The 14,280-nt window shown below is 35.0% G+C and overlaps 1 protein-coding gene across 1 annotated transcript in view; it reads left to right on the top strand.

The window, feature by feature from the left end:
- LOC145259672 (eukaryotic translation initiation factor 4B-like) overlaps positions 1 to 14,280 on the top strand; it is a 54,238-nt gene that overhangs the window by 21,065 nt on the left and 18,893 nt on the right. Inside the window, exons 6-7 of the mRNA XM_080117333.1 lie at positions 3,789 to 3,875; positions 4,185 to 4,619. Of these exons, the coding sequence (XP_079973459.1) occupies positions 3,789 to 3,875; positions 4,185 to 4,619 (522 nt within the window). The remainder of the gene's footprint in view (positions 1 to 3,788; positions 3,876 to 4,184; positions 4,620 to 14,280) is intronic.

The following is a 14,280-nucleotide window of genomic DNA, read 5'->3' as shown; positions in this document are numbered from 1 at the left end:
AATATCATCTTGTTGCACCAGATGAGGCTGCCTGAAGATGGCTTCCTGACTCGATGCACCTACATTAACATCTTTTTGTTTTCGATTTTTTAACTCTTTGCACAAATAAGTCATGTTCTGCAAAGTTTAAAACAAAAACAAATCCCCCCCCTCCTCTACCTTCCTTTTTTTCTTTTTCCACCCCCACTTCCCTACTGGCTTCCTGACTTAAAACACACCAACCAAGACCATTAAAAACCATTTCTCTTTGCAGAGCTGAATCATGTTATGTGGGGCCGGGAATAAAAACCTCAAGATCCACTACAAGTCTTTATCTTTATCTCTATCTTATTCTACAAAAATAAATATAGAAAGATTTAAACAACTGAAGTATAAAAACCTTTTTTCTTGCTCTGTCAGTGGGGCATCAGAATGAGCCGACTGCTCGCCTACTGAGGGTAAAAATCCCTCAATGGGGCCACCAGTTAGCCGTGGGTTGCTAAAGAGTCTACACAAAATAACACAACAGCCAGTGCAGCAGTACTCAACAAATCAAAAAAAAAAAAAACAAGCAAACCTCCCAAAAGAAACATCAATTTTCAGTGCCGAAATACATGCTCATATCCTAGCTCTCAGTCTAGCCTCCAATAACAAAGAAGTCAAATTTATGATCCTTTCAGACTCCTAACCTACTTTAAAAGCTATCAAAAATAAAAAGTTGAATAACCCACTAATCGCAAAATTATTCCACAAATTAACTGAATTAAACAATCTAAAAGAAATCATTTTCTGCTAGATACAGAACCATTCTAGTATGAAAGGTAATGAATTAACAGATTCAGCAGCAAAAACCACCTTAAATCTTCCAGTTAATGCAAATTTTAAAATTCCATACACAGATCTCTCAAGACATATCAACATATACACAATAGAGAAATGGCAAACTTATTGAAATGAATATCCTAACTAACTTCGCAAAATAATGCTAAAAATTCAAAAACAAGAACAAAATGCAAAACTAAACAGAAAAGAAGGCAAACTAACAATAAAAATAGGCACACATTTAACTCGCTCATATCTCCTTAAAAAAAAAAAAAAAGAAAACCAACCCATTTGTATACCTTGTCAAACACTATTCACAATAAAACATACTAATTGAATGCACTGATTTTGTAAGAACAAGGAATAATTTCTACAAAGAAAACAATATTAAGGATTTATTTGATAAAAACAATCCCCACATCACACTTTCATATCTTTAAAAAATTGGCCTTTATCAAAAAAATTTTTTAAGAACCCTTTATACAACAGCTAGAGCAGGGGGCAAAGGCTCTCTGAACCCATAGACACTTAGCATAAAATAATCCAAAGAGTTGACATGCTGTAAAACTCAACAAAACAAACATAAAATATTTTATGACCAGGCTTTGCTGGGTGTCCTTGCTAACTTTGATAAATACTATTGCAGTTTTAACAAAAGAGCTACAATAATATCGGTGTCTCTTTTTACGCTGAACATCTACAGAATGCCAATATTAATATATTACATATGAATGAGTTCCCTGTGGAATTTCCACAGGTTCAGCTAATAAAATATTACCACTTTTCCTCTATCTTAAGATCAAGTTCTATTTTCACCTAATTTGCACATTAACAATATTTAAAAAAATAATTGCATTGGGGTATCTGAATGTCTGAACTGTTGCATTTAGTAAAGAATTCAGGTACAACCAAACTCCAAACCCATAGGGTTATCAGTTATGTTAAAATAAATTAATATGAAACCCTCATAAAAAAATGTATATATACACACGCACATATTTGTAAGGCATCTACATGAACATTTTACATGTCATCAAGGCTCCTAAATGAAATGCGCAGTCAGGAAATGAGATAAAAATAAAATCTTCCTATAATACAGAGAAAAATGGAGATGGTACCTTTTTTTACAACACGCTTCACCCAACAATATCGCTGGACATGGACACTTGTATATTTAAGGATTACTCATTTCCCTTGCATCCTCACACACACAATCAGGAACTGCCATTATTCTCAATCGATTAAAAATGGAATAACTTGAATTTAATTTCCGACATTTTAGTACCTAAGCTAGTTCTATTTCTTGATTAATAACGATTAAATTATTTTATTAACTCATACTAATTTGTAAGGTTAATGGAAAATACTATATTAATGTGGTTTAGGGAAAAAGGCTCTGGTTGTGTGTGAGGGGAGATAAGTAAGCCTCAAATATATGTGTCCATGCCCGGTGAGAAAGAAGGGGCTGTTAAAAAGCAGGAGAAATAATACTTCTTTTTTTTTTTTAATATCCTTTTTGTCTGTATTCTTGGAAGATTTTATTTTTAAAATATTTAATGATTGCAAGATTTATTTGAAAATCTTGATGAAAACATGGAAATGTCAAAGCCTTGGTCAATCTGTGTAGAATCCTTACAATGTATATATAATTTCATCTATAAAAGCATTTGTATTTAGCACATTTGAAAAAATATTGGTTTTTAGTTCATGTTATCAATATACTTGAAGTTTGTTTTTATATATATAAATTTGTGGAAATATGACTTTTCAACTATATTTAACATTTTTTTATATACTAATCCTTAATTTCTGAAGCTCAATGTAACTACAGAGCATATAACAAACAAATGACAAAATTCTGTATTCCAAATTTCATGATGTTGACCATCTTAAAATCTATTCCTTTAATTACGTTAACATTTACAATTCTTGACAGTAACTGTTTCGTAGCGCCAAATCATTCATTTAATTATTATATCTTAACTCATCAAAAGAAATAGCAACTATCAATCTGCTAAAAAAATAAAATGCATTTAAATGGATGATTTTGCCCTATGAAACAGTTATTATCAAGAATTGTAAATATCAGCGTAATTAAAGGAATGAATTTTAAGATGGTCAACATCATGAAATTTGGAATATAGACTTTTGTCATTTGTTTGTTATATATATTGCACACACACACACACACACACTCTCTAAAAGAATACCCACACAGTAAAATTAATTGCCTGAACAATATATTTGCACTATTTTTTTATGGAAATCACTCCAGAGAAAGCATGATGTAAGGGGCAAAAACAATACTACTTCAATTTCAAAAAATTGCCAATGATAAGTGTTAGATGGAATAGATTCTGATCTAGAAAACAGCAATTCTTCCCCCTTTGTCAGAAACATCGCTCATAGAGTGTGAGGACAAAATAATGGAGCGAGAGTTACGCTGTTGCCACATATGTCTCCTTACGAAGATTAAAATCAACATGTAATGCTACTAAACCTTATGTCTGGAATACTTCCAATTTTGCTCCCAATTCATTATATGATTTGATTTTAGGAAATGTCAAAAGTTAAAAGTTTCAGCTTAAGTAGTTTTAGGAAAATAAAATTTGGGAAATCTTCCCAGTAACTATGGAGAAAATTCTCTGCAAATGTCATGTATGTGAATTTTTAAACGAGAGATTATACTCTCTAAAATCCTTTAAAGTGCTCCAAAAGTTGAAATTTGAAAAATATTTATTAATTGATATCTAATACCTAGTGAAAACATTTAAAGTGTCAGAATTTTCATGAATTTCTGTATTGTTCAAATTTAATTTTCTGAGGTCATCAGACCTAAGTTTGTCTTTGAAACTTGCATTACACATCCATTGTCTCATTCAGAGAGCCTAAAATTAAATAATGGGGAAATATTTGTTGGCAGAAAAAGTTTTATTGAAGAAAAAAAAATGAATAATAAACAAAGAAAATTTATTTCTTTTTTCCAGAACGTGATGATGGACGAAGAGGTGGTTCAGATGACCAAATTGATCGAACGGATTGCGACTGGAGACGTGGTGGCGGTGAACGCTCCAGTAAGTCGGTGATCGATCCTTTTCTTTCCCTTTCCATTTCTGCAAGCCATGTAAAAGGCAGAATAAAACTCCATTTCCTCACTCTTAAAGAGTTTTATTGTTTTTATAATTCTTTTCTTTGTTTTTTTTTTTTGTTTTTACTATTTAGAAAATATTTTTCTTTTTATCTTTTAAAAAAATGTTGCTATTAACAGATTATATTGATAATATCGAGTTTGCTCTCCTTTGATATGAGGCTTAATCTTAATAATTGGTAATAAAACAGTTTGTTTTCCTTTTAATAATGATGTAATTTTATTCTCTTAACAGATGATGGATTTGGTGATCGTGATGGGGGTCGCTACAGTGACCGTTTTGGTGATCGCGACCGTGACCGTGACCGTGGTGGATTTGGCAGTGCAGTTCCAGAAACTGGGCGTTGGGAACGTATGGGTCCACCAAACACAAGTGAAAGAAATGACCGCTATGTTGCTGCTCCTGATGATAATCAGAAATGGGACAGAGGTTTCACGGTTGATTCTTCGAAAGGTGACCGTTGGAGTGACCACCGTGGTGGTGATGACCGATGGGGTGACCGTCGTGGTGATGACCGATGGAGTGGTGGTGGTGGTGGTGGTGGTTGGAATGATCGCCGTGATGATAGACATGGAGACCGTGACCGGGGCTATGGAGACCGAGACCGTGACCGTGGATATGGAGATCGTGATCGTGGATATGGTAACCGTGACCGTCATGATGACAGAGGTTCGAACCCTTTTTTATTTATTAATTTTATCAGTTTTTTATTTATGTAAAAATAGTTATTTTAAAGTTGAACAAAAATAGTTTATCTTTTATGAACTTTAATCTTTAATATTTAACTAACGCGAATAAAATGAATGTACACGTGTCCAGCTTACTTCAATAATTACATATGCTAATTTATTTTTATGAGCAGGGGCTCAGTCTTAAGAATCACTGATTATGATAAAGCCAATCATGTTATACAAATTTAATTTTTATAAACAAAGTGAAGGTTTAATCCTCATGACTGATTAGAAAAATAAATGTAAGAATTAATTTCACTTTTAAGAGACAAAAAATATTTCTTTATTGGTTCTCCGATTTATTGGAGAGGAGCCTATGTTTTCAGTGGCGTCCGTTAGTCCGGACTATTGCCAGATAACTGTCCATTAGTTTTTCCAGAAATTTTGTCACAGATGTATTTCATTAAATAGATGTGCACAGTAAAAAAAAAAAATTTTTTTTCACAAAAATTCCTGTTGCGCCCACAGTAAAAAAGGTCAAAAATGGCCAAAAATGACACATTTGCCCCATAACTTTTGATTCATCCATTAGATTTTTTTTAAACTTGGCCAAAATGTGGAGCTTATTGTTCTTATTATAAATCCAGTATGAGTGACCCTGGCAAAATTCTGGTTTGCGTCCCTGGGAACTTTCAGTGCTAAAAATGCCTCTTTGTGGCTCTTTTTTTCATATTTCTCAACAAAAACTTGATATGTCTGACTATATAGTTGTTTTTCACGGTGGTCAACTCAAATATACATGTGTTAAGACCTGAAACTGCACTGTTATCCATTTACTCTGGGATTCGGCATCTCCAGAGGCTCAAAAGAGCTCGAAAATGCCCCCAAAATATCCAAAAATGACACTTTTTGTCCCATAGCGTTTGACCCATCCATTAGATTTTCTTGAAACTTGACTAAAATGTGGAGACTATTGTTCTTAAGTATGGGTGACTCTGGCAAAATTTTGGTTCACATCCCTCTGGGACTTTTAAGGCTAAAAAAACATGCCTTTTTGGAGCTCTTTTTTTTTTTTTTTTCATATTACTCAAGAACTTGATATGTATACCTATATAGTAGTTTTCATGGTGCTGAATTCAAATATACATGTCGTAAGGTGTGAAACTGCGTTTGTCTTTTCACTGGGATTCGGCGTTCCTAGGAGCTCAAAAGGAGGTCACAAATGCTCCCAAAATTGCAAAAAAGTGACACTTTTTACCCCATAACTTTTGTTCCATCCATTAGATTTTTCTGAAACATGGCGAAAATGTGAAGGCAACATTGGCCCTTCACACTTCTCACATTCATCATTTCTTCACTATTTTTTGTGGCGTCATCTCACATACAGTCAGTCCAAGAGGGGGACCACGCATGTGTGGATTGTTTTATTTTTACTAACAGATATTAATCTACAACACAGATGCTTTATTTACAGATTCAAGAAAGAGAATGCAAATTGGTTTATTTTTTTATGTAAAACTTGCAATTTTTGTTTTCATATTATTTAGATTGCTATTCTCAGCTTGTCAAACCTTGGAATTTCAAATGGGCCCCTTTATTTAATGAGCAATACACGTGAAAAAATTTAAATGGTTTAAAATATCTCAATGTCATACATAGAAAGAGCTTGATGAGCTAAGAATATTTTAAAATCCGATTAAAAATAAGGAAGTTATGACTATTTTTGTGCCTCACAGTTTAAGACCATATTTGTTTTGTCACATTTTTTTACACTACTTTTGCAGTAAAAGTGTTACATCTTTGCTTAATCTTATATTTTAACAATGAAATTTGCCATATAAGTTCATTTTTGTACAAGAAATCAAAATATGCCACTGAAAATCTCAAGAAATTAATAGTTTTTAAATAATCTACAGCAAAGGCACATAATTATGCTGCAATTCTTTAAAATGCCATGTATCCATTAACCCTACCGGACCAAGTTACTGATATACCAGTAATTTCTGAAAACACTATATACCCAGTTACTGCTAAACCAGTATTTTTCTGACCAAGTTTTTGTGTTGTCAGGGAGTTAAAAATAGCTATCCAGTTGCAGCTTTGCCTCGATTTTAGCACAAGCCTAATGTTCTACAATTGGCTTCCTTTGTTTTGGCGGAGTTGTGAGTTGTTTTGAGACTAAAATAGCCATGAAGCAAGCTAGTGACAGACCAAGCACTTCACTAGGTAAATGAGCAAGACCAAGGAGTTTCACAGTGCAAAAAGTGTTAAATAAAGTGAGAAATTCTGATTCAGACGAAGGCGAATTTTATCAGGAATATGTTTCTGAATCAAGTAACGCTAGTGATGAATATATCGATGAAGGAGAAAGTGGTGTTAATTCAGCAAGTAGGCCCATATTAAAATCGAATTTTCAAAGTAGGACACATGTCACTCAACTAAGTGTCACAATTTTGTAACTCTAGATTAGGATTTTGATGAGGATGATAAAGGGCCAGTGAACATTCCAGGTTATATCACTGAAGAAAGCAAGTGCATCAATTTTCTTTTTGTTGTTTACTGAGGATGACTTCTGGCAGAATTTGACAGAGAAGACTAATTTACGTGCCACTCAAATGTGTGCAGAAAGGCCTAACTGCTACTACTGCAAGAATTTTAAGGATGTTTCTGTTGAGGAAATAAAAACCTTTGTTGGGCTGAGGATCTACATGGAATATATCTGTGAAACCCAGCTATTAGGATTACTGGTAAAGTGATGAAAGTAACTTCATTTGATATACTTTGCGGCCCACAACGTTATGACATGAGACTATCTGGACTTTCCTGCATGTAGTTGATGAGAAGGATGCTGGCATTGATAAGAGAGACAGAATCTACAAGGTCAAGTCTGTTCTGGAATATCTACTCCCCAAGTTTCGACACTACTACCAGTCCAGACAACACCTGAGCTTGAACAAGGGGATGATTCCCACGAAAAATTGCCTGGCAATAAAACAGTACAAAAAAGACAAGCTCACAAAATGGGACATCAAATCATTTCTTCTTTGTGAAGTGGATTCTCAATGCAGAAGTCTACAGCGGGGCAGCACCAATCAATACCAGTTCAAGAATTGGGTGCAATCAGAAATACTGTTGTCTGTCTCTTGACATCGGCTGGGATGGAGGGCAGCTCACACATTCTAGTCATGGACTGTTTCTACAACTCGTTTACTCTGGCCAAATATGCTCTGAACCTCCTACAAACTAAGGTTGTTGGAAATCTACAGATAGTTCTTTCCAGTTTCTGAAGGCAGTCAAGAAACTCCCTCAAGGTGAAAGTCACTACCTATGTCAGGACAGCATCACATGTATGGTATGGCTGGACAACAAGACCATCACCTTCATCTGGAACTGTCAACACGAAAAAGGATGGTACTTTCACTGAAGTGAGCATTCCACAGCTTGCCTTGGGCTATAACAAGTACATAGGCAGTTGCGACAAGAACGATCAGATGACCCGCCTTCACCGTTTACAACACCACTAATGCTGGCCCCAACGCCTCTTCATTAAATTCTTCATGTGAGCTTGCTTAATAATTCACAAAACAAATTGTAAAAAAGATGAAAATGAATTAATATTAAAAAAAAAATTTTTTTAAAAATAGGGGGGGGGGGGATACCACTCAGATACATGAAAAAAAATCATTTCACATTTTTGGTTATTCAAAGCAAAACACTGTTTAATTCATCGTTAAAAACTAATGCAACAGATAAAAATGCACACAAGTTATACATTTAGAAAGCTTATTTTCTTGTCTTTTCAACCATATAAATATTTTTAAAAAGTTGGCTAGTTGAGAAATTACAAGTTGGACAAAGTTCATTATGCCAGACTGGTTGGGATTGCTTTATTTTTTATATTCATATTTGCAATTATTAAAAAAAAAATTGTTCTGGAATTAAAATCAATAGCCAAAAAAAAAACGGTCTGTTTTTTACATCTATACTATTGCTGTTACTAATATTACAAAACAGTTTTACATCAATAGAAATGATTTTTTTCTTTGGTTTTTAAAATATGACTATTTTAGCAGAATCACTTTGAAATGTGTGATTATCCAAAGTGTTTTATCGGTCTATATGTATTGCTAATTTAATCCATGGAGGTAGCATGCTCTCGTTCTTTCAGCCTTGACTTAGTAGAAATCTTAAGTACGAGGGGCGTGCAATAAGTAATGCCCCTGACCCACTTCCAGTTGATTTAGCTGAAATTTTGCATGTGCAATGATTTATATCTCTACAGGTTATGTGGCAAACTTTTAGAATAGAAAGCTTTTTGGCATTTAGGGACTTCAACAGTGAAGGGGTGAAATTTTATTGCTACACAGGTTTGTCAGGGAAATGTATGTTGGGGGGGGGGCACAAGTGCAATGAGTTTATTAGAGCACATTCTATTAAAATATTTGTAAAACAGGCACAGAGATGCAACATTGTGGCGATGGGACAGGGGTTGGAGCTTAGTTGAGAAAGTTGGATCTATTAGATTGAAAACTCTTTTTTGGACTCTATCCAAGAGGGAGAGGCTAATGGTAGATGCACTAGCCCAGATGTGGCAACAATATTCCGTGCATGGGCGAATGGTGGCCTTGTAGAGGTACAGGATACTCGTAGTAGGAAGACAGGTACTCATTATGATATCACCAAAATCGAGTATATCATCCTGGTATCTCAGTTGAGGCTTGGCAAATGGGTTTCTCCCCAGGCACTTCCCATTTAGGACTTCGAGGCGGGTGGGGAGCAAAGATGATGAAAAAAAAAAAATCATAAAATGGATTATTCCCTGCCAAAAAATCACCCAACCACAAAAAAAAGAACCCACTCCGGTGACTTTGACACCAATAGCTCTGAAGAAGAGCCAAGAAAACTGAGGAATTCCCCAACATTTATAATAATGGAATCAATTGAGCCAATTATCACCCTTTAAAATTGAAAAAAATTTTAAAACTTTAAAACCTAAATCTATTAAAAAACAATTTAACGGCAGCCTATTAATTGAGACTTATAATGAAGAACAAACCAAAAAATATTGAAACTAAAAATATTTGAAAATATTAAAATCAAATGCTACAGACATCCAACTAACTCTAAATACCTGCAAAGGAGTTGTGAAAAGTCACAAACTTTCACTTTGTCTTTTGGAAGAGATCAAGACAAACCTACAGGAACAGAATGTGTTAGATGTTCGTAGAGTTCAAATCAAGAAAAACAATGAGAAAATCAATACCAACACATATATACTAACTTTTGATTCCCACACCATACCCAAAGAAGTGAAAGTTGGATAGATGAAAATAAATGTAGAAACCTACATCCCAAACCCACTCCAATGCTTCAAGTGCCAGAAGTTTGGACACCATCAAGATTGGTGCACATGGTCACCAGTGTGGGGAAAGCGGTCGACACATTGACTGCAGAAAAGATTTCAAACGTGTCAACTCCCTTGGAAACCATGGCACTGGCTCTAGATACTGTGAAATATGGAAAAAAGAAAAAGTGACCAAACTAAAACATACAAAGAATATATCCTACCCAGAGGCCGGGAAAATGATTGAAACTAAAACATACGCAGATGCAACCAAAAAAACTACTCCAATTAACAATCAAAATGGTAACATACATGAAACAGATACAACTGACAACAAACTTTTAATGCATCTAAAACCAAGCTTCTCTCTTTACATCATCAACATTCTGATCCACATCTGACATCAATTGAAATGAATGGCTCTCGTCTTCAAGAGGCCTCAAGTTTTGACAAACTTCTTGGCTTGACCATTACTCCTGATCTTAAATGGAACACGTACATCAAATCTGTTGCCAAGGCCGCTGGAAAAATGGTGGGATCTTTCTATCGATCCGGTAGATATCTCACTGCTGATGCTATTCTCTATCTATATAAGAGCCAGGTACGTCCAAGGATGGAATACTGTTGCCACATCTGGGCAGGAGCTGCTAGAAAGGACTTGGCCTACCTTGATAGAGTTCAAAATAGACTTCGTAGCCTCGTAGGAGATGTCCTTTTCTCTTCCTTACAACCTTTATCTCACAGAAGAGATGTTGCGAGTTTGTCTCTGATGTATCGTTATTTTCATGGAAAGTGTTCGAATGAGCTTCAATCTATGGTCCCCCCTCGCCAAACTTTCACAAGAAACACTCGTCTAGCTGTAAACACTATCAATAATTCCCCCCACTCTTTATCTGTGCCTAAACCTAAACGTAGATTCCATGAACAAAGCTTTTTTCTTAGAACTGCACGCCTGTGGAATTGTCTTCCGTTTTCCTGCTTTCCGGCTGACTACAATATGGTTGTCTTCAAGTCTAACGTAAATAAGTTCTTGATGAGCCGTTCCATATAAGTTATCAACTTTACCAAATTTTCATTACTAATGATTACTATAATGTCCAATTTCTACTGTACACTCTTTAACCCTTATCCTTGAGTGGCCTCTTGGCCTTGATAATGTGGTGATGCCTATGTAAAAAAAAAAAAAAAAAAAAAAAAACTTGATGTCTTAAGCAAATTAATAAAGGAAATGAAAGAACTACTAGAAGAATGAGGAAAATGAATAGTGCAACAGCTGGAACCAATCCAAAAATAACCCTAAGTAAAGACACTACTGAACCAAAAAAAAGAAATAAAACCACAAACCATTTCTACAAAATCAACTGAGCAACCATCAAACACATCACAAGCCAGAAAAGAATCAAAAATCCCTTCAGACAAAAAAAAAAAAAAAAACAGGAAAAGAGTGATCCTGATCCACATCCCGAACAAGGATTCCAACTGAAAAGATTTGAAGGATTAGAGACAATGAAAGTAGAACACAACTCCAAATGACCAACAAAATATTACAATGGAACATCAGAGGGATAAAAGCAAACCTAAATGAACTAATATTATTAATAACAAACATAAGCCCAGCAATTGTCTGCCTAAAGGAGACCTTCCTGAAAGAAAATAATACTATCAGCATAAAACACTACACATCTTACAACTGCATAAATAAAGATATGGACAGAGCTTCTGGAGGCACATCAATACTCGTGAAGAATGAAGTCCCCCAAAGACAAATAAATATAAACACAAACTTGCAAGCAATTGCAGTTTCATTGACTCTACATAGAACCATAACACTTTGCTTAATCTACATCCCCCCCCCCCCCCAAAGATACAATCAATGAAACTGAATTAACTCAATTAATAAGACAACTCCCTAAACCATTTATTCTGCTAGGAGACCTCAACAGTCACAATGTAATATGGGGCAGTAAAGAGATAAATAAAAAAGGAAAAGAAATAGAAAACATAATAAACAAAAATAATCTAGGCCTCCTTAATAATCAAAACTATACCTATATGTACCCGGCAACAGGTACTTTCACCGCCGTTGACCTTACCCTATGTGATCCTTCCATATATGTGCACTATGATTGGAGAGTACACGATGACACCTGTGGGAGTGATCATTTCCCAATCATTCTGGAAAGTCTAAGTACTAGTACTGAACAAAAAGCACCTAAATGGAACCTACGTAAAGCAGATTGGAAAGACTTCCAGGATCAATTAATAACCGAGAAGAAAGATGAAGATGACCATTTAAACTACTTCATTAAAACGCTCACAAACATAGCAAATAATAGCATACCGAAAACAACCAAAACCAACATTCACAACAAACCTTGGTTCACAAAAGAATGCAGAAAAGCCATCAGAGCTCAACGAGCTGCCTTAAGAAAATTCAAAAAGAACCCAACAAGCGAAAATCTGGATTTCTTCAAAAACAACAGAGCAAAAGTCAGATGAATCATAAATGAATCCAAAAGAACAACAAAGAGAAATTATGTATCCAAAATTAATGTGAATACCAAGGCAAAAACAGTTTGGAACATGATGAGGAAAATAGAAGGAAAGTGTTGTAGTACACCAATATCTCACATCTCTAAAGACAACAAAATATTCACAGATCAAAGACATTTCCAATAACCTGGTAGGTAATTTATCAAAAATCTCATCATGCGACAAACAGAGAAATTAAAAAAGATTAGAGAAAGAGAAGAAAAGAAAATTTAATTTAAATCACAAAATACCGAAAAATACAACCAACCTCTTACCTTGTCTGAACTAAAAGAATCTCTAGCCAAATCCCATGACACAGCTACAGGGCCCGATGAAATCCTCAAAAAAACTTCCAGAAACCTCAATGAAATACTTACTTGAAATTTTCAATATTATATGGTCCAGTGGAAACGTACCTGAGACCTGGAAAGAGGCCATAATATAATACCAATCCCCAAATCTGAAAACTCAAACATCCAATTCCAATTAAGTAAGGCTTCGGATCCATCGAATTTCAGACCAATAGCCCCAACAAGCTGCATTTATAAAACCATGGAAAGGATTATAAACAGAAGACTAATCTGGTTCTTTGAAACAGAGAACCTTATCACGGAATTTCAATCAGGATTCAGGAAAAATTGAAGCTAAATAGACCATCTAGTCAGACTGGAAACCTTCATTAGAGAGGCCTTTCTAAGGAAGGAACATTTTACAGCAGTGTTCTTTGACATGGAAAAAGCCTATGATACTGTATGGAAGTATGGTGTTACAAAAGATCTGAAGGAGCTTGGACTAAAAGGCAGAATGCCAATTTTTATTGAAAATTTGCTTTAAAAAAAACAGTCTGTTCAGAGTAAAAGTTGGCACAACCCTCTCAAACTTGAAGGAAAAAGAAAATGGAGTACTTCAAGGGAGTATACTATCAGTGACCCTGTTCAGTATTCGAATAAATAACATTGTAAAAAACCTTAATCCTGGGGTAGACTGCTCCCTATATGTGGATGACTTTTTAATAAGTTGCAGATCGAAATATATACCTATAATCGAAAGGAAACTTCAATTGTGCCTAAACAAAATAATGAAATGAACGGAAGAAAATGGATTTAAATTCTCAAGGAAAAAATGAAATGCATGCATTTTTGCAAACTAAAGAACATGCACAATGATTCTGTCCTAACCATGGAAGGAACGCTTATACCCATTACTGACCAGTACAAATTCTTGTGGATTTTTTTGATAAAAAGTTGACATTCATTCCACACATAGATTATCTGAAAAAAAAATGTAAAAAAGCTATAAACCTTCTGAGAGTAGTAACACATACTGATTGGGGTGCAGACAGGGAAACACTACTTAAACTTTACAGAGCACTAGTCCGCTCAAAGCTAGACTATGGTTGTTTGATATATGGATCAACTCGAACATCATATATAAAAAGCCTAGACCCTATATACCATACCGGCCTAAGATTGGCCCTAGGAGCATACAGAACATCCCCCGTTAACAGTCTATACTCAGAAGCGCACAAATTCCCCCTCCCCTAGACCTAAGGCGAGAAAAGTTAGCTCTTTAATACTTACTTAAACTCAAATCCTGCCCAAACAACCCTGCATACCAATCAATGTACCTTCTATCCAAAATATGAAAAACTCTTCAACGTGAGAGAAAAAAACCATCAAAGCTTTCAGTCTCTGAATGAAGGAAAGCATTGAAGAATCCAAAATACCAATCGCCAGCATTCATAACTTCATACCTAAAACGCCCCCATGGGCCATGAAACAAG

The sequence above is a fragment of the Euprymna scolopes genome, chromosome 35, assembly GCF_053919585.1.
Source record: "Euprymna scolopes isolate OS-2025 chromosome 35, ASM5391958v1, whole genome shotgun sequence".
In the NCBI taxonomy this organism is placed as follows: Eukaryota; Metazoa; Mollusca; class Cephalopoda; order Sepiida; family Sepiolidae; genus Euprymna; species Euprymna scolopes.
The sequence above is the reverse complement of the archived record's forward strand: the minus strand, read 5'-3'. Positions and strand labels throughout refer to the sequence as shown.